General features: G+C 40.1%; 1 protein-coding gene across 1 annotated transcript in view; it reads left to right on the top strand.

Annotated features, from left to right (window-relative positions):
• Ino80 (INO80 complex ATPase subunit) overlaps positions 1-21,940 on the top strand; it is a 108,032-nt gene that overhangs the window by 65,117 nt on the left and 20,975 nt on the right. Inside the window, exons 27-28 of the mRNA XM_041678863.1 lie at positions 2,391-2,518; positions 16,074-16,168. Coding sequence (XP_041534797.1) covers positions 2,391-2,518; positions 16,074-16,168 — 223 coding nt within the window. The remainder of the gene's footprint in view (positions 1-2,390; positions 2,519-16,073; positions 16,169-21,940) is intronic.

Below are 21,940 nucleotides of genomic sequence, written 5' to 3'. Positions count from 1 at the left end.
TAAATTTCTGATGTTCTCTTCTGACCTTTGTGGGTACCGGGACACATACATGGTATACATATATACATGCAGGCAAATATTCTTACTGTCTTAGGCTAACTATTGTTGTGATGAAACACCACGACAAAAGTAACTTGGCAGGACAGGGTTTATTGGCTTATGCTTCCACAACACTGTTCATCATTTGAAGAAGTCAGAATAGGAACTAAAGCAGGGAAGGAATCTAGAGACTGGAGTTAATGCAGAGGCCATGGAAAGGTGCTGCTTACTGGCTTGTTCAGCCTCCTTTTTTTTTATAGAACCCAGTACCACCAGCCCAGGAATTTCACCATCCACAATAGGCTGGCCACCACTAATTATAAAAATGCCTTACAGCCAGATCTTATAGAGGCATTTTCTCAACTGAAGTTCTCTGCTTTCCTGTAACTCTTGCTTGTGTTAAATTGGCATAAAACCAACCAGCACATATACATAGAAGTAAACAAATCTTTTATTACAGAGTCAGTTGGTGCTTCTCAGAGTCTAGACACCAGACAGATTTGTGTGTGCTTTGCTGGTAATGTGTTCTGAAGGGAGAGAGAGGACATAGCAGGCTGTGAAAATAGGAAAGCTTAGCTAGCCCACTCCCATTCAGTTACTGAAAATTGTATGGCTTAAAAAAAAAAAGCTATCAAAATAAGGAGACTACTGACAATCCAGTAAAGGGATTATGAGGAGAAGTGAACTTCTTGGATCGTTCAGAAAACGTTGCTGTCTGATCAGACTTGGAATTCCCACTGGCCTCCTTGTCTGGTGCCAGGGAGAAAGCTCAGCACTCATTCCTGTCCTGCTGCAGTCATTTGATTGTGCTGGAAAGGAGACAGCAAAGAGAAGAGCATTTCAGTAATCTAAACAGGAGCAAACAAAGAGGCTGAACAAAGGTGTGGAGCACAGCAGCGGGGAGGGGAGGGGAGGGCAGTGTGTCCTGGCAGCATTCCGAAGGTGGGAAAAGGGTGCAGTGCAGAGGAGTAAACATCCAGGACCCATAGCTTTGTAGCAAAAACAGAGCAGCTGGTGATTTGTTATGGTGCTGTCAGCACATCCGTTCTTGTTCAGTGTAGACAATAATTGTGTACTTGGCAAATAGTGGCAAGAATGACAGTTGAGAATTCTTGGACTACTGTCAGTACTTGGTCTTTGCAGTTCTGAAGAAAGAGCATGGTTCAACCCTGGAAGCTAAGGATAGACATTTTGACTTTTGGGAGGTAGTTGCCAGTGTAAAGTTCTCTATATTGTTTCTCTTTTTGATGTGTGTTTCCCCAGCCACTTCCATATACACTCTTATGCAACCCCTCAAGCCTCCTCTCTTCCTCTCTTAATCAACAATTGTTGAGGGCATGTTTATGAATGGTCTGCAAACAGGAAACGCTCCTTCCTGGAATATGATGTGAGTGGATGGTACTCAATGGGTGCCATGAAAACCTGTGAGTTCAGTGTGCTTAGTATGGGAAGAGGAAAGAGAAACCCAAGTTAGTGAGTGAAAGCATTTCACAGAAGCCTAAAGTCTGCTATCTCTGAAAACCTGGGAGTAGGGCTCATTGAAAGAGCATATGACCCTGGAATTGATAGCTAGTTATTGGAGAGTGTCAAGGGTAGACATATTTATTTGCATTTTTTGGTGTTTACATTATCGGCAGACATCTGCCCTTGTCTCTGTCTATTCTCATGCTTTTAGGACATAATCTCTGTCTTAGCTACTATTTTGTGATAAAGGCAACTTATAAAAGAAAGCATTTAAGTGGGGGCTTACAGTTTTAGATGGTGAGTCCATGATCCACCTGGGAGGGAACATGGCAACAGGAAGACAGACATACTGCTGGAGCAGTACTTGAGAGTCTACGTCTTACCTGCAAGTTGGAATCAGAGAATAAAGGGACAGCTTGATGTGGCCTTTGGAAACTTCAGACCCCACCCCCTCCTCCAACAAGGCCACACCTGCTAATCTCCCAAACAGTTCTACTGACACAGAACCAAGCCTTCATCTAAGTTTCATTCAAACCAGCATAAGCACCGAATTAGAAGCAACAAATTTCTAGAGTAAACCAAAGGAGTAGGGTTTTGAGGTTACTTACAGCACACAACATACTTGTCACTGGTAGATAGCCTTGTGTACTTAGTGTCCCCTTGGAATGTGGACTAAACACCTAATCGGCACTGTCACCTGAGAAGCTGTCTTCAGCTCTTTCCTGGTCAGGATTTAGCAGGGTTTTCCATTCTACCTCTCGAGCACTTTCCAGTTCTCATGAAAACAAGCATCCTGATTGCAGAAACTTTGACCGTATACAGCTTTGCAGTGGGTGATTTGTTGCTTCAATTAAATAGTTTCCTCCCCACCCTTTTTTTCTTCCCAGGCAAGGAGAGCCTCATCACAGACAGTGGAAAGCTGTATGCTCTTGATATCCTGTTGACTCGACTCAAGTCTCAAGGACATAGAGTCCTTATCTACTCTCAGATGACCAGGATGATAGACCTGCTGGAGGTAGGAGAAGGAATCTTGGGGACCTAGGAGTCCTTGACATTTAATTTGGATAGGAAGCTGATGTCCCTATCATATCAGCCATAATTACTGGGAACACCCAAACCCTTCTTTGTGGTTTACATTCTGTAGAAAGAGCAAAGTGCCCCATCCCCCAGTAATTGGAGGACTTCTGTTCTCTTCCCTTAGCCAATGAAATACAGTACTCTTCTTTTACAAGAGATGAAATTCTACAATTTTAAAGCAAATCCAGTCTGGGAAGTCTGATTTCTGTATAGAAGTCAAGATTGGGGATTCAGTTTTTTTGTTTTTGTTTTTTTTGTTTGTTTGTTTGGTTGGTTGGTTGGTTTTTTTTTTTTTTTTTTTTTTTTTTTTTGGTTTTTCGAGACAGGGTTTTTCTGTGGCTTTGGAGCCTGTCCTGGAACTAGCTCTGTAGACCAGGCTGGCCTCGAACTCACAGAGATCCGCCTGCCTCTACCTCCCGAGTGCTGGGATTAAAGGCGTGTGCCACCATCGCCCGACTTGTTTTTTTTTTTTTTATGTTAAAAACCCGGGAAACAGCTATTGAACAGATGAAATTTGATGCATCTTGACTATATGTTGCAGACATTGGAATGGGGTCTGAGAATTAGGATATTTAAAATTTCCTGAGGTAATATTACTGTACAGCCATGGTTTACCACTGGGTTAGCCGTGAAAGACAACTGTGTCTTGTTACTTACAGGGTTAAGTTCTATTTTATTTTTTCTGAATGATGACTTATTTATGGACAAGGAGGCCATAAACATAGAAAGAAAAGAACAAGAGCAAATAGTCACAAACCACCAGAGTTAAGTCTTACAGGAAAGTTAGGAAAGGGTAAGGTATCTGGTGATCAGAACTGTGTAAATGGCTCACATTTTTCCTTGGGTTTAATATATGAAAAGCTGTATATTCTAGCCTACTACTTCAAGGAGTAGTATTGAATAGAAGTTGTCCCTTTTCAAGAATAAGGGGATCAGGAACATGGCAGTACAAAAGGAATGAAGATAGGAAAAGGGAAGGTTGGGCCAGTGAGATGACTCAGTTCATAAGACACTTACCACCAAGCCTGATGACAAGTTCAGTTCCCACAACCCATGTGGTTGAGAGATTCGGTTCCTACACATTGTCCTCTGACCTCTGTGCATCTATGCATGCATATATATTCATACATACACAAATAATAAAATTATTTTAAAAAGGAGCTGAACGTTTTGGGTTCTTTGGATGCCAAAGTTGGCTTGAGAGATTTTGCAGGGTGTGATTATCCATTTTGTGGGCAGACTCCTTTTAATAATCTGGCGATTTGTTTTTAGCAAGAGATGTAATAAGCAACATCTGGGGTCAATTTTGTCTAGATCTTAGATTTCATGCAGTGCTTAGATTTGTGGTAGTTTTAACATGATGAACTTTCTGATTTGTTCCATGACATCACCTAGTTATAAATGATGGGAAAGTCCTAACAAGTTTGAGCATAAGAGAAGTGATTAAGCCACTGTTGTCAATGTTCTCTTTTGATTGGTTGGCCTTTGCCCCAGTTTCCCATTTCCACACATGCAGCTCAGAAAGTAGGACTGGGGCTTTATTTATGCTAGGTCAGTGATAGCCTCAGCCATGATTGGCTGTTAAATCTTAAATACTATAAGGTTCTAATAGCAGCAGTTCAACTAAAAGAACTCTGCTCAGACCAAGTGATACCGGCAGCCAAAACAAACCAGTCCTACAGTGAGGCTCTTCTTGGTTCTTGTGTACTTGCCTTGTCCTGAGGATTTGGGGAAAGTACAGGTGAAGCAGTGATTAAGAATTACAAAGAGAAAGGCCGGAGAGATGACTCAGCTGAAGAGCACTGTCAGCTCTTCTAGAGGACGCAGGTTCAATTCCAAGCACCTACATGGCAGCTCACAACTGTCTCTGACTCCAGGCCCAAAGGATCCAATACTCTCTCTGTCCTGCACCAGCACCCCACAAATAAAATTCACACATATATATACAGGCAAAACCTCCAGACACATAAATTTTTTTAATTACTGAAAGAACAATATACAATGGGCTTAGTAAAGATGACAAAAATTTTTCTTTTTCTATTGCTATATCAGAATTATATAGCATCTAAAAAGTTGATTCCTATTCAGAGAAGTTCCAAGGATCATGAGAGAGCAACCTCAAAGTTAGCTGTGACAGACAAAGAAGAATATGCTTGATTAATCTTTTATGGCCCTGAGTTTTGGAGTAGATTTAGTGGGTTATACTTACCAACAAAACAGCTGAGAACTTTAAAATGCAGGTGGAGAATTATAAATTAAGAAAAAGCAGACTTACAACTTGAGTTTCACAGCGGAGCCGTTTTCTGCACTCCACACAAAACTCTTCTCCTGCCATCTTTTTTTGGGGGGGAAGGATGCCCATTTCTTTGATATTTTCATAGTTACAAAGAGCTTTTAATTTTCATAGACAACTTACATTATGTCTGGGTTTTCTCTTTAGAGATTCATTCCTGTTACATAAGCAACAGAGTCTGAATTTAAAAGAAATACACCACTCAATTTTCAGTGCAATGTAAAAAAAAGTACTTGTAGCAAGTTGGTCAACTCTTGACTATATGGCATAATTAATAAGACAAAGCTAATATTTAAAACAGTAGAATATAGAATAAAATCCAGATAAGCCATAGCTAATTGTGACATCTGAGACCACTGGGTTCTGTAACTTGCCCAGGCAAGCCATCCAAGTACAGTGCCTTACTAGAGAAGGATTCATCTTAAACAGAGACTGTCATCTGAGCACTGGCTTCTTTAAAACTCCAGATTACCTTTGGGAACTATGATTCTGAATGTACTAGGAAGCAGGCATGTTCTTAACTGTCCCCACAGAATGAAAGCAAATTTGATTCACCATCAGCTGGATTTTTATACGTCCTCAGAGTGGTAGGGGCAGTGTTTTAGCTTGTAGCCTCACTGTTTAAAATCTGTGTGGGGCCTGGGGATATGACTCTGACTTCTATGGGTAAAAAGTATATGCTGTACAAGCATGAGGACCTGAGTTTAAATCCCTAGCGCTCGTATAAAAAGTGACAATCCGTGTGGACAGATAGGCATGGGTACACTCTTGCGTGTGCACCCCTCTACCACCAGATCTCTGTTGGGAGAGGGGTAGTTGAGACAGAAGGATGTCTGGGGTTTGCTAGCTGCCAGCCTAGCTCCAGGTTCAGTAAGAGACCCTACCAAGGGAATAAACTAAATAGTATAGGGCAGGACACATGATATGCTCTATCGCCCACTGCACACACATGAGTGGATCCACACACGCATGTTCATGGGAAGCACACATATAAAATCTATAAATAAATACATTTATTTTCATGGCATTTGTGAGCAAGGCATTATGCTAAGCAGCACTGTGCCTAGTGGAGTAGACTTTGTATACACAAATAACTGCCAAGTGAATCCTGATCCTAATGCCAAAATGAATCATTAGCAAAACTAAGGATAGCTAGAGGAAATGCGCTTATTTGTGCAGAAGGTTACATAGAGTGTAATAGCTGAACTGAACTTAAATCGGACTTTAAACATCAGGAAGAAAGGAAATTCAAAACCAAAGAAACCTGACTTTAAAAGGCAATGATATGAAAGTGTAGGCTTGGGGAGGTAGTCCACTGTGACTGGAAAATACAGTATAGGAGAAAAGAAAGACAAGGCTTATGTTGAACCCCGTGAGAATCTTATGAAAGAATCTGCTCTGAGGTGATCTGTATTTTATAAGGGAAATAGGAAATAGAGCCATCATCTTTCATTCTCTTGGTGCAGTATGCTTAGGCTACAGAGAAACTGTAACAGACGTTGAGAGGAGTCTGACTTTTTCCTGGTGATATACCCCAAAGATGAAGTAATTCCAAAAAAAAAAAACCAAAAAAAAATTATGCCATGTCTAGGAGTTTTTGATTCAACACTTAACCTTTCTCTTGCTTTGCTTTAGCAAAGTGAAATTAGGTTAAAATGAACAGCAAAGGCAATTTTGAAATAAACCTTAGGATGGATGGGGCCCTGTCCCATTTCCCTTATCCTCCTAGTAGTGAGTATCCCTTTCACCTGGGAAGCAATAGAAGAGGGAATATCGAACCAATCTGTGTGAGTCTGAATTCTAGCCATAGGTCTCTTTGTAAACTTTATTGAACACCCACTGTAATAACTATAATAGCACCTATCCTAAAGGCCATCCTGAGGATTAGATGAGCTGAATCAGGTAAATTACATAAAACACTGACTGTGCTTAGTGGTGGCTCAGGAAATCCCAGCCATCAGCAGCACACCGCTGCTTCTGCAAGGGTCTCCTGGTACCTTGATATTGTGCTACTATGTATCTCTATATCTGTTTTCACCTGTGGATTTGGGGTATACATTAGTTTCATCTTTGAAACTTTACTTAAGGTATAGTTAATAAATAGAAATCATATTTAAGGTAGTGTGTTTTTATATTTCTTCTACTTTTGTCTTTGGTTCTGTGTGTATATATGTATATGTACATACATATTCTCTATAACAAATACATATAACGTCTATATGCACACATACATCAAAATCATATGTGTGTATTTGTTAGGGAGCAGTCAAATTTCTTTAATATACTTGACAATCCTGAATGTGTATATAATGTATCTTGGTCTAATTCACCGTCAACTCCTTCCCCTCTCCAGCATGACCTGCTCCCCATGCACTCTCTTTCTGTGATAACCTTCGGAGTTAGTGCTGCTACTGGACTGTTGGCTTGGTCTTGTGCAGGTACCGGCAGTGCGTTCTGAGTACACTGGCCATATCATGCCCAGAAGGCAGCATTTCAGCCCTCCTCCCCATCTCCTAGCTCTTACTTCTTTCTGCTTCCTTTTCTATGATGTTGTCTGAACCTTGGCAGGGTAGGGGTGAGTTGATACAGATGTCCCATTTAGAACCAAGCATACTATAGTCACTTATTCTCATGCCTTTATCAGTTGTGAATTGCTGCATTAACTGTTACAAAAAGAAGTTTGTCTGGCCAAGGTTGAGAGTGGTATTAATCTATAGTTAAAATGTAAGTATTTAGAAGACAATTTGAGAACATGTCCTTTAGCAAAATAACAGTTGTAGGTTCCTTGATAGGGCAAAAACCTCCAGAACAATGGACTCTTAACCAAGTTTATAATACCAGGCATGGATTACCTCCTGTGGATCAGTCTTGGTTACCAATCAGAACCTTGGTTGTCATCATACTGTTTTTGTACCAATAGGCATCTTTCTTAGCAGCCAGTATTGTGGCATTCAGGGTTCACGTCTGGATAGTATAATTGATGGCTTTTCTCTGCCAGTGGTCTGTATAGCATTTCCTGGCACTATGAAAAGCTAACCAACAAAGAAGAGGTTTTCAGATCAGTCCCAGCTTAATTTCTCCATGTCCTGCATCCAAAGTGTGCTGTGTCTTCAGTAGCAGAGTCTTACTATGTATTTATTGTGTGCAATGGCAAATAGCCTTCCTTGTTTGGGTGACTTTTGGAACTTCCCTGAACAGTAAAATCTGTAGGGCAGTAGCCCTCGCATGGCACTGAGATTGAATAATTAGCTTATAAAATAATAGATTTTCATAAGGTTTTTTTTGGGGGGGGGGGGTTTAGAGGTTTTTTTTTTAGATTGATTGATTGATTGATTGCGTATACAACATTCCTTCCATGTATGCTTGCACGCCAGAAGAGGGCACCAGATCTCATTCTAGATGGCTGTGAGCCACCATGTGGTTGCTGGGAATTGAACTCAGGACCTCTGGAAGAGCAGTCAGTGCTCTTAACCTCTGAGCCACCTCTCTAGCCCATCATAAGGATTTTTCATCTTTGGATTAATCTACTTCATTCTTCCTCTCCTCTTACTCTATTTCCACTTAAATATTTGACCCTCTCCTTGTACTTTCATAGAATATGTGTTCTATTGCTAGAGAGATGGCTCAGTAGTTATGAACACTGGCTGCTCTTCCAGAGGATCTGGGATCAATTTCCAGCACCCACATGGCAGCTCACGACTGTCTGTGACTCCATTTGCAGGAAAACTGACGCCCTTACACAGATAGTCATGCATGCCAAACACCAATGAATAGTAAAAAAAAAATTTTTTTTAAAATATGCCCTCCTATTCCCCCCACCATTTTCATGGGCCTTTCTAGCTTGTTGACCTCTTCAAGCATTCAAAATTAAACATACATCACTTGACACTGTTTCTAGTTTCATCCATTTTCCTGCAAATCTTTAAAAAAAAATCATTTTTCTAACTGGGTGGTGGTACATGCCTTTAATCCCAGCACTCGGGAGGCAGAGGCAAACAGATCTCTGAGTTTGAGGCCAGCCTGGTCTACAAAGTTCCAGGGCAGCCCGAACTGTTAACATAAAAAAACTCCAAAAATACTCATTTTTCTTTACTGCAGAATAAAATTCCATTGTGTTTGTGTGCCATGTTTTTATTACCCGTTCATGCTGGTGTACATCTCACCTAATTCCATTTACTAGCTGTTGTGAATAGAGCAATATTGAACATGGATGTGGGAGTAATTTCCGTAATTGATATACCACTTTGCACTGATACCAGTGCAGTAGATAGTAGATAGTGTTCCCCCTTTCTTGATACATTCCAGCGTTTGGCGTCATTTGTGTTGCTGTTTTATTTCTTGATCTCTCTGTGTATCCTTGACTGTGTGCAACTCTCTGTGTAATACTGGCTGGCCTCAAACTCACAGAAATCTACCTGCCTCTGTTTCCTGAGTGCTGGGATTAAAGATCTATGCCATCAAGTAGGTGTCATTTATATTCTTGATAATAACCATTATTCCTCTGGTGAGATGGAGTTTCAGAGTAATTTTACTTTACATTTCCCTAGTGGCTAATGATGTTGAACAATTTTTAAATTGTTTGCTGGCCATTTATAGTTCTTTTTTTGATTTGTCAAGACAGGGTTTCTGGGGCTGGAAAGATGGCTGAGGTTAAGAACACTGACTGTTCTTCCAGAGGTCCTGAGTTCAATTCCCAGCAACCGCATAGTGGCTTACAGCTAGCTATGAGATCTGATGCCCTCTTCTGGCATGTAGGCAGACATAGAAACTAACACTGTATACAGGATAGATAGATAGATAGATAGATAGATAGATAGATAGATAGATAGATAGATAGAAAGAATAAACAGCTAGCTATAATGAGATCTGATGCCCTCTTCTGGCATGTAGGCAGACATGGAAACTAACATTTTATGCATAATAAATAAACAAACAAACAAATATTTAAAAAAAAAAAAAAAGACAGGGTTTCTGTAGAGCCTTGGCTGTCTGGAACTTATTCTGTAGACCAGGCTGGCCTCAAACTCAACAGAGATCTGCCTATGTCTGCCTCTCTAATGCTGGGATTAAAGGCTTGCACTGCCACCACTAACTACAATTCTTACTTTGAGAACTCTAGTTCCATGCCGCCCCTCTTTTTTAATAGAATTATTCCTTTTATTAGTGTTGAGTTTTCTGGGTTGTTTTGTTTTTTTTTTTTTTTTGAGTTCTTTCTATATTCTACACACTAATCCTATCTGGTACACACTGGCAGAGAATTTTTTTCACCTATTCTGTAGGCTGTCTCGTAACCCAGGGAACATTTTTTTTCTATACAACAGCTTCTTGATTTCACATGATTCTTAATTATCAGTCTGATTGGTTAGTGTCCTATTTAGAAATTACTTGCCTGTGCCTTTATCTCAAAGTGTGTCCCTATGTTTTCTTATGCAATTTCAGAGTTTCAGCTGTAATATTGAGGCCCTTGATCTATTTGGAGTTGAGTTTTGTGCAGAATGAAAAGATAAGGACTTGCTTTCATTCATTTGTCTACATGTAGATAGCCAGTTTTCTCAGCAGTTTTCTCCAATGTTTATTTATTTATTTATTTATTTTGTATTTTTGTCAAAAATCAGGCATCTATAGTTGTATAGCCTTGGCACTCAATCTTCTCTTCTATTCCCTTGATCTGTGAGTCAGTTTTTTTGCCAGTACTATGCTGCTTTCAATGCAATGGCTCTGTACTGTGACTTGACATTAGGTCTGATAATAGCTCCAACAGTATTTATTTTGCTCAAGATGCTTTGGATATCTAGAATCTCTTGAGCTTCCATATGAAATTTAGCGTTTCTTATGAAGAATGCCACTGGAATTTTGATGGAAATTGTATTAAATTTGTAGATTGCCTATGGTAGACAGCATTGTTCACAGTATTTATTGCTTTCTTCCCATCCATGAGCATGGAAGGTCTTTCCATCTTCTAATGTCTTCCTAGGAGTATTTAAAATTTTCATTACACACGTCGGAAAGATGGAGAACCCAAGTTCAGTTCCCAACACTCACATCAGGCAGCTCAAAGTCACCTGTCTTCAGCTGTAGGGGATCTGATGCCCTTCTGACTCTGAGGGCACTCCCTCAGAGTCATGTGTGTATGTGCACATATGCGTACATGCACACAAATGTAGGCACTGCACAAATAAAATAAATTAATTTTTTCTTTGTAAATGTGTTCCATATTGATTAAGTTTATTTTGGGACTGTTTTTTGTTTGTTTGCTTGTTTTAGGTTATTGTGAAAAGAATTGTTTTTCTATTTTTCCCCTTTTTATTTTATATATATTGGGTGTGTACAGTATGTGGATGTAGTACCTGAGCAGGCCAGAAGAGGGCATCAGGTCTCCTTGGAACTGGACTTACAGTAGGTAGCTGTAAGCTGCCTTGTGGGTGCTGGAAATCAAACCTAGGACCTTTGGAGGAGCTGCTAAGTGCTCTTAACTGCTGCACCATCTCTCTACCCCCCTCCCTGGTTTCCTTTTTAGGTTGTCATTTGTACATAGGAAGGCTAATGATATTTATGTGTTAACTTGGTATCCTGCCACTTTGCTGAAAACGCTTATCTGTTGAGTGTTTTTTGATGCAGTCTTTATGTTATCTTATAGTATAGAATCTTATCGTCTTCAGTCAGGGGTACTTTGCCACCTTCTTTTCCTGTTTGTATGCTTTGTGTTTGCTTCTCTTACTGCTCAGACGAACACTTCCAGCACTATATGGAATACATGTGAAGAAAGTGGGCTCTCTTATCTTGTTCCTGATTTTAATGGAATTCTTTGAGGTTTTTCCCCCATTTAAGGTTAGCTGTAGTTTTGTTATATATAGCATTTATTATGTTGAGTTGTTTCTTCTGTTTCAAGTTTCTTCAGGGCTTTTAACATGAAGTGATGTTGGATTTTGTCAAAAGCCTTTTACATTCATTTATATTTTATTTTATGTATAAGAATGTTTTGTCAGCCGGGCCGTGGTGGCGCACGCCTTTAATCCCAGCACTCGGGAGGCAGAGGCAGGCGAATCTCTGTGAGTTTGACAAGAGATAGTTCCAGGTCTACAAGAGCTAGTTCCAGGACAGGCTCAAAAAGCTACAGAGGAACTCTGTCTCAAAACACCAAAAAAAAAAAAAAAGAATGTTTTGTCTACATTTATGTATATGCTCTATATGCATGCCTAGTGTCGGGGAAGTCAGAGAAGGGCTTTGAATCCCCCTGAATCTGGAGTTAAAGATGGTTGTGAGCTACCATGTGGGTACTGGGAGTCAAACCTGGGCCTCTCCAGAGCAATAAGTGTTTTTAGCTGCTGAGCCAGCACCCTAAGAACCTTTTCTGTACCTCTCAAGGTAAGAGTGTAATTCCTGTCCCTTGAGTCCATTTATCTGTCACATTTATTGGTTTTCAAGTATCAAACCATGTCTGTATCTCTGGAAGAAACCCAACTTGGTCATGGTGAATGATATTTTTTTTTATGTGTTTTTAAATTCAGTTTGCTAGTATTTTGTTGAATTTTTTTATTCTAAGTTCAAGGAAATTGGTCTATAATTTTTTATTATTTTTCTTGTATCAGGGTAATATTAGCTTAGCTTTATCAAAAAGAAGTTTTGTAATGTCCCTTTCCTATTTATGAAATAGTTTGAGATGCGCTGGTTTTAGTTCTTTGGAGCTGTGGTATAATTCACCAGTAAATCCATTGTACCAAAATACTTATTTACTGCTTCAATCTCGTTGCTTATTATAGAAGGTTTTGTTTTGTGGTGGTATTGTTGTTGTTGTTGTTTTGGGGTTTTAGAGACAGGGGTCCAGCCCTGACTGTCCTGGACCTAACTCTGTAGACCAGACTAGCTTCGATCGCACAGAGATCTGCCTGCTTTTCCCTCCCAAATTCTGGGATTAAAGGCATGGGCCCTAACCCCTGGGCTTCTTTCTTTTGGTTAGTTTAGCTGAGGGTTTGTCAGTTCTATCTTTTCAAAGAACCAGTTGATTCTTTGTAGTTTTTTCCCATTTTATTAATTTCTAGTCTTAATGATTTCTTTCTGTCTACTGATCTGGGATTTGCTCTTCTTTTTCCAGGGCCCTAAGGTACATCGTTAACTTATCTCTTTGAGAACTCTCTGATTTCTTAATGTAAGCACTTAAAGCTATAAACTTTTCTCCTAGGACTACTTGTATTAAATCTGTGTTTTCATGTGGCCTTCATTTCCATCTGATTCTAAGAACTTTTTATTTCCTTTGTAAAAGGAAATAACTGACTTCTCATTTTCAAATTGGATTTTAAATATTTTCATTTTTATGTGTATGTAGCACTAGGAGATATGTGCACTGAGTGAAGTTGCCCAGTTGCCAGAGGAAAGTGTCAGATCCCTTAGGACAGGAATTATAGGCCCTCATTGTGAACCAAACTCAGGTCTTCTGCATGAGCAGTGAGTACTCTCACCTGAGCCATCTCTCCGGCTCCATTATTTTTATCTTGCGTTCTTCAAAGAACTTTCTCAGTCTTCATTGGTTTGTTTAATCTCCTTGAGTTTGTATATTCACTAGGATTTAATTTGCTATCAACTTGTAGTCTTACTCCATTGTAATCACATACTATACAAAAAATATTTCAGTTTTCCTTTGTTTTGTGATACTTACTTTGTGTCCAAATATATGATCTATTTTAGAGAAAGTTACTTTATGGGAAAAGTCATTACTGCCACAGGAAACCAGTATAAATATTTGTAGTATGTAGGATTTACTGGCCTTTTGGTTTTGGTTGGTAGTGATGGTTGTTGTTGTTGTTATTTTTTGTATCAGGGATTGAAATAGTCACTTAACTGTAGCCCTAGTTTTCTTTCAGTTTTTTATTATAAAACATAGTCTCATTGAGCATCTGAGGTCTTATACTAAACCTGCTCTAGCCTTCCAAGTAACTGGGATTACAGAGCTGTTCCACAAGGTCTGGCTGACTAGTCTTTTTTAGTAGGGAAAAATTATGTTGGAACCTATGTATAGTTGTACCTTAGCTATGATTATTAATTATTTATTCTAAGACTCCCCAGAACCTGAGACATACACAGTTTTTTCTCTACATGCCTTAGATAGTTTATCAAGTAAGAATTTATTAGTAGCCAATAATAAAGTAAAATGTAATATAGTATATCAGAGTTAATTAATTAAAAATTAGTAATCGGCCTGGTATGCAGAAGCCTTTAATCCTAGCACTCAGAGGCAGAGGCAGGTAGATCTCTTTACGCTAAGGGGCAGTCTGGTCTATAAAAAGTTCCAGGGTTATATATATATAGTAATATATGATCTCAAAAAAAAATTCTGGCAGGTGCATGCTTTTAATCCCAGCATTTGGGTGGCAAAGCCAGGTGGATACAGTGTGTTCTAGCCTGGTATACAGAGTTCCAGGGCAGCCAGGAGTGTTAGACAAAGAAACCCTGCCGGGGTGGGGGGTGGGGGGCGCACTTTATTAATGAGTTGTTTCTTGTTTTCTTTTTCATATTTTCAAACGTCAGCTTTACTGTAGGTAGATTGAAGGAAAGTGAAACCACAAGTTGAAGGACTACTGTTACTTTTTGCTGAGTGTACATGTCTGTACCTTCCTTCCTGCCTCAGGTCTCATGTTGCCCAGGCTGGTCTTGAATTTGCTATGTAGCTGAGGTGGTTCTTTTTTGTTTGTTTGGTTTTTGTTTTTTTTTCAAGACAGGGTTTCTCTAGTTTTTGGAGCCCTGGAACTCACTCTTGTAGACCAGCTTAGCCTTGAACTCACAGAGCTCCCTGGGCCTCTGCCTCCTGAATGTTGGGATTAAAGGTGTGTACCACCATACCCAGCACTGATTCTTAAAACTCCTGATCCTTTGTCTCCGCCTCCCAAGGACTGGGAATACAAGCCTGTACCACCTTATCTGGCCAATGTCTGTCTGTTTATAAATAGGCTGCCCTGTTGAGATTTGAACATGAACTTTTCTACAGTGAACTTTTTGTAGTGTGGTCTTGGTTAACCAAAGGGAAAATAAGCATGAATTTGATCTTCTCTAAGGAACCACAACTTTGGGACAAGGAAAACATTCTTCCAGTTGGGTCTCTTAAAATCTTCTCTCTATTCTTAAAATTGTGATTCCTCTCACAGGTGATGTGAAGAACATACTCAGCTTAGGAAAATTACTATGTCATCTGTTTTGCTCTGATACTGAGACTATAAATTCAAGAACAAATCCTCAGGGATTTGTCAAGGGTGGGGCCAAGGGACACTGGTATAAATATTAATTATGGAAAGGAAACTGGTTCTGTTCACAGCTATGAAAAAATACATGTGGGAAGTAGAAAAAAAACAAGATCTCCTGAGTAAATTGTGAGCATGGGGTGAGGGTTGAAGGAGGAGGGGAGAGGCAGGAGGGGAGCAGAGAAAAAATGTAGAGTTCAATAAAAAAAAAAGAAAACTGTTATGCTCTGAAATAATGAGCTAATGGTATAGAATGAAATGTTTACTGGAATTTGTTTTAAATATTCAAATATATTATTTATTAAGTTATACAGTGTTAGGTTAGCTGGAGCTTTCTTATGAGTTCTTCTCAAAGAACAAAGCAAAATTTTATTCAACTATATTTGGGAATGTGTTGGTGTGTGTGTTATTGAGAAAAGTCTTACTATCATATTCACCGTGTAGACCAAACCGACTTGAATTCATTGAGATTTCCCTTGCTCTACTGCCACACTCAGCTGTTTTCATTGCTGAGAATGATTTGACAGGTACCAATTGCTGACACCAAAAATTACTTGAAGAGATACTGTCCTGAACTTGAGGACCTCTACTCTGAATAACCTTGGACACTTCAGTGTCTTTTCAAAAATTATTTCAGGATAAGTAACTACAAATCAGAGTTGGAAAAAAAGAAAAGAAAAAAAATACATGCTTAGTGACTGAAAAGCTGTTTTTGTTTGGGGGAGGTTGTTTTTATAAAGCCTACAGAAATCTGCAGTGGATTAGTTTCTAAATTGAGGTTGCAGATTGATTTTGAATTTCATAAAGTAGCAATAAACTCACCTGCTGCCCTTTTACAGTCATTCCCACCCATTCTGTATATAATGAGTTGAGTACATTATATTATATCTGGATACAGTGGGCAAAAGCTTGAGAATTAGAATGCAGTGATTGGCATCAGACTTACTGTGTTCCTTTGTCCTGGTTGACAGGAATATATGGTTTACAGGAAGCATACCTACATGAGGCTGGATGGTTCATCCAAGATCTCAGAGAGACGAGACATGGTTGCTGATTTTCAGACCAGGTAACATTTAATGGGAATTATAGAAATTCTTTGGATTTTTCCCTCTAGTGCTTTAAATGATGTCTTGTTTGTGTTTGGAAAAGCCTCTCCGCAGGCGCATTAAGAATTCGAATCAGACCAGATTTAACCAAATTAAAATGCCCGTGTTTAATAAATGTTGTACTCCCAGGTGGCCAGGAGAGCATGGGGGCGGGGGTGGACAAACCCAACAACCACGTGTTTCTTTCTCCCTGGCAAGCCTAAATAGCCTGTGGGAGTGGTCCTGACCCTCCCCAGGGGAGGGGTCATCGCTTGGCAGGCTGTCCAGGCCAGGTGCTTCCAGTCAGTTTGTTTCCAGCCAGTGCATCTTAGATTATTAAGCAGTCAATAGCTTGCCTACCTTTTGTGTATGTATTATACATTGTTCCTGTATGTGTTTGTGAAGGTCAGAGATCAACATTACATGACCTCCTCATCAGTTTGCTCTCCAACGACTCCCTGAACCTGGAGGTTACTGACTGTACACAGTAGCTAGATAGCGGGATCTAGGTATCCTCCTGTCGCCACCTCTCTGTGTGCACCACCACAGCACCTAGTGCCTACTATTCGCAGAGTTTGCTAAGTCTGCTTAGAGTGATTCAGATCAAAGAAAGAATGTGAATATTAATATGAAACATGATATGGCTATGTAACCTTGACAGGCTAGAACTGGCTTTGTAGACCAGGCTGGCCTGGAGTTGCTGGCCTTTGTCTCTTCCTGAATACTAACTAGGATTACAGGCATGGATTACCACACACAGCCATTTTTTTTCTCACGTCAGTACCTACTATTTTAGAAAGTAAAGGTCTATCTTTTTTTGTTTTGTTTTTTGAGACAGGATTTCTCTGTTGCTTTGTAGTGTGTTCTAGAACTCACTGAGTAGGTGAGGCTGGCCTCAAACTCAAAAATCTGCCTTTCTCTGCTTCCCAAGTGCTAGGATTAAAGGCATATGTCATCACTGCCTGGCTTCCTTTTCTTTTTTAAGGTTGAAAATAGAGGCAGGATTACAAGTAGTTTATGCTGACCTTACCTCTTGATATCCCGTCTCCATCTCTGGAGTTCTGGAACTACAGTCATTGTTACTTACAGCAATATAAAGATTTCTGAAGCCGGGAGGTGATGGCGCACGCCTTTAATCCCAGCACTCGGGAGGCAGAGGCAGGTGGATCTCTGTGAGTTTGAGGCCAGCCTGGTCTACAAGAGCTAGTTCCAGGACAGGATCCAAAACTACAAAAGAAACCCTGTCTCGAAAAACAAAAAAGCAAAACAAAAATTCTGAATATGAATGACGACCCCCAAAGAAGAGGATATCAATGTCTATGAAGAAAAATGTTAGGCTAAAGGCATAGCTCGGTGATAGAGTGCTCACTTAGCATGTGCAAGACAAGTGCCAACTGTAAATGGAGACTATACTTTTGTTTCCTGGCCACCCAGACCCAAATAATCACACAAAAACTATTAATTACAACACTGTTTGGCCAAGCTCAGGCATATTCCTAACTAGCTCTTATATCTTAACCCATTTCTATTATAGTCTGTGTATCACCACAAGGCTGTGGCTCCTTGGACAGCTACATGACTGACTCTGCTTTCTTTCTTCCTCTGTCTCTGTTTGGATTTCCCTGCCTTGCTATATTCTGCCGTGCTATAGGCCAAAGAAGCTACTTTATTAACCAATGGTAACAAAACATATCCACAGCATACAAAAGGGGAATTCCACATCAGCCAACAGTATCTCAGAGTTTTCTTAGAGCTGATTTTGAATTTGTGTTTGTGTTCCATTTTCTATAAGCTTTCTGGTGTTACAGATACAGACCAATGTGACAAATTGCAGTGGAGTTCAGTCTGTCCTCTTTGTAGCTCTCAGCTGCTAATGAGCCTGTGAACTTTCAACTACAACATGTTACATTTGGGGGATTTGCAAGAACCGTTCATGTCCTATGTGCTGCTTCTCAATGTGCTAAGCAGGGTCTGGCTCTCCTCAGAGAAAAAGCCGTGTTTTTCTGCAGATAGGTCTGTTAAACCCATTGATAGCATTCTTCCTTACATTCAGAGAACTGAGAAATGTGGTAGAGGGAGGGGCTGGAGATGGCACCGTGGTTAAGAGACTGGCTACTCTTCCAAGGATTGGGTTCAGTTCCCATCCCCCACACAGTGGCTCACTACAGCCTATAATTCCAGTTTCAAGGAATCTGACATTCTCTTCTGGCCTCTTGGGCACTACACACAGACAGACTTACATACAGGCTAAACATGTTTTTTTGTTTATTTATTTGTTTTTCTGTTTTTCGGGACTGGGTTTCTCTGTATAACAGCCCTGGTATCCTGGAACTCATTATGTAGACCAGGCTGGCCTCAAACTCAGAGATCCGCCTGCCTCTGCCTCCTGAGTGCTGGATTAAAGGTGTGCGCCACCACCGCCTGGCACATCACATCTAGCTTAAGGGTAATCACATTTTTAAAAAATGAAAAAAAAAAATTAAGAGAAATAATTAAGACCTTACAGTATGAATAAGAATGCTTCTGACTTTCTGGTATTTAGTTACATGTCCAGTTAGTATTTATCTTTTTAATTCCTGAGGAGAAAATTAGGCACCTAGCTATTTATGTTTATTCATTTATTTCAGTTTTGTTTATTTATTGTTCTACTTTGTTTGCTTTCTTGAGACAGGTCTCATATAGCTCATGTCTTTGAATGGCTGGTTCTCTTGTTTCATTTGAGGCAGGGTCTCTACCTGTAGCCTAAATTAGAATGAGATTTGTAACATTTGACATCTGGTGACTGAGTTTACAGCTATTATAGCTGATCAAATTCCAGGAGTAGCAAGAGGTAGAAAGAGGCCATAAACTTGGAGGCCATAAGTCAATGCCAGGCATCTTTAATTTTTAAATTTTTGTTTGTTTGTTTATGCGATAGGGTCTCTCGTTGAGCCAGGAGCTCACTCTTGGTACTCGTTAAGCCCTGGGATCTACCTGTTTCTGTCCTGGGAGTACAGAGGTGTGTCACTGCCTCCTTGTCCTCATTCTAACTCAGCAGGCACTTATACATTAAGCTGTCTCTACAGCCATTTCTTTCAGTGTTAAGGTTTTTGTTTTGGTTTGGTTTCTGTGTTTTTTTTTTTGTTGTTGTTGTTGTTTTTAAGATCTTGATATGCAGCCCAGGCTGGCCCAGAACTCACAGTAATCCTCCTGCCTTAGCCTTCTAAGTGCTGAAATTATGGGCATGAAGGATCATATTCAGCTCATCTCCTAATTAACTTGGTAAGAATAGTTCATTAAGCAGGTCCAGGAGTGCCAGTAGTTTTAGAACTCTCCTGTAGGGGCTGAAGATAGCTCAACCTGTTAAGAGCTCTTACTGTTTTTGCAGAGGATCTAGGTGTGATTTCCAGCACTCAACATGGTGGCTTACAGCTAGCTATCCTTAACGCCATCCTGTTCCAGGACACCCAGTGCTCTCTTCTGGCCTCTAAGGGCAGCAGACATACACATAGAACACTATCAAGTTTCCCACATAAGATGTTCTAATAGGTCTGAGTGGCATCTTAAAATTGAGAAAAAAAAACAAGTGTTTTTCAAAACAAAAGGCATGCTTTGCCAAATATTTTCATTATTAGTGAAAAGACATCAAAAGAAAAAAAATGTAGTTTCAACTCAAAAGCCCTGTGGCTCAAAGGTCAGCCAGAGTAAACAAGAACTCCTATAAAAAGCCATTTACATTCCCTTCATACAAGGCTTATTTATGAGGGATCCTTCCAGGAAAAAGTCTGGCTGAGACTAAAGACTGTTTGGCCAGGATGTCCTGGCAGCGTTCGGAACATGTGACCAGTATGTGATCCTAGGAGCCATTCACAAGGTTCTTCCTCTGTGATGAGTTGGCCTTTGCTTCCTTTCCTTCTACCCCCGGACCTTTACCAGATGGATCCCCCCCCCCCCCCGGAGGTATCTGAGCAGTCATAGTAACCTTTTGGGAAGCATGGGGAAAGTGACTTTAGCATGGGCTCTGTTGGTTGTTCTCTTCAGGGTGAGAGTGTTGCGATGCTGCAGCGTCCTCTTACATTCGGCTCCTTTTCAGTCATTGAAGAAGCTTCGCTCCCGTCCTTTCATGCTCAGTACTGCTCAGGCATTTTGGTGCAAGGGGGACTTAGTAGGATGTTAAAAAAGAGTGAGATTGAGGCCAAGGTGTGCCTGTGCAGTGTGGGGTTTCCTGTGCTCCTTATAGACACTGTACCCTACTCCACCAGGCAAGGAGCTTGCCAGTTGGCGAACCCTGAATGTGACTTCTCTGCAGCCCCTAGAGGGTAGTCAGACTGCACTGTTGCCTTCTAGGAGTTTGTCTTATCTAATCAGAACTCTTAAAACATTAGCTTGTATTAACATCCCTAAATATATTAAGTAAAACAGAACTTCTCAGTAGCTATAGATATTTTGTTTATAATAATCTGACATATAGTCTATAATAGAAACTCCTTTGATAATTACAGCTCAAGATTTGTGTAATTCTTATTTTCTATGATTAAATTACATTAATTACAGCCAGACTTTGGCTTTATTGAATATGTCTCACCAGAAGTTGTATTTTCAGTACAGAAAAGAAGTGTTTTCTTTTTTTTTTTTTTTTTTTTTTTTTCTTGGTTTTTCGAGACAGGGTTTCTCTGTGGTTTTAGAGCCTGTCCTGGAACTAGCTCTTGTAGACCAGGCTGGTCTCGAACTCACAAAGATCCGCCTGCCTCTGCCTCCCAAGTGCTGGGATTAAAGGCGTGTGCCACCACCGCCCGGCTAGAAAAGAAGTGTTTTCACTCTGGCACTGTAGTGAACACTTACAGTTTCAGCCTTCCAGAAGCAGAGGCAGTTCGTAGCAGGTCTAAAGCCAGCCAGGACTCCAGAGCACGACATGGTCAAGAATTTTTTTTCTGCAGCTGTAGATCTAAGTTTTTGTGTTAATTTATTTTAGTTATATTATTTCTCTCTGTGTGTGTTGTGTTTCCTTTTTATGTTTACTGCATCTGTGTGTGATTTTTGCAACCCTCCAGAACCTATGAGCGTGTGTAATCTTCTTTTCTTAGTCTTCCCAGCTGCCTTTTGCCTTCCTGGCACATACCTAGTTACTCTCCCTGAAGTCCACCTGGTGTTCATATGCTAGGCTTCTTCAGGAATTACACGCTGAAAGCCCTTGGCATTTGGTAGATATCACAAAGGTTTTAGAACAGGAGAGGAAGTTATATGGAGCCAGAGCAGGCTCAGTGCTCAAGTGAAATATAGGACATTCTTTAGACACTAGCTGGGCCCTAAATCCTTAGTCAATTTTTATTTTGTTAATTGTTCTTTCTTGAACCTGTGAGCATACAAATTTCTATTTACATTAGCCTATATCCATGGGAAAATGCACTTGTAAATTGGCAGGTGCCTTACAGTTTTTGTTGTTTGCTTTGTATTTTAATCTTAAAATTGATGTTATGAATTAAGTAAACTTCTGAAATATTATAATGGATGATGAATTCAAAGATTAAAAGGGAAAGCAAAATGCCTGGTATGGTGGCCACACCTATGATCCAGTATTCTGAGGCAAGAGTATTTCTAAGTCGAAGGCCAGCCTGGGCTACATAGTAAGAACCTACATCAAATAAGGTAAATGAACCATCAAGCTTTTTTTGGGCGGAGGGCTTTGAAGCACAGTTTCTTTGTGTGGCCCTGGCTGTCCTGGAGCTCACTCTATAGACCAGGCTGGCCTCAAACACGTAGAGATCTGCCTGCCT

Source organism: Microtus oregoni, unplaced genomic scaffold (assembly GCF_018167655.1).
Source record: "Microtus oregoni isolate MIOR12 unplaced genomic scaffold, Mior012 000031F_ref0000149, whole genome shotgun sequence".
NCBI lineage: Eukaryota > Metazoa > Chordata > Mammalia > Rodentia > Cricetidae > Microtus > Microtus oregoni.
The sequence above is the reverse complement of the archived record's forward strand: the minus strand, read 5'-3'. Positions and strand labels throughout refer to the sequence as shown.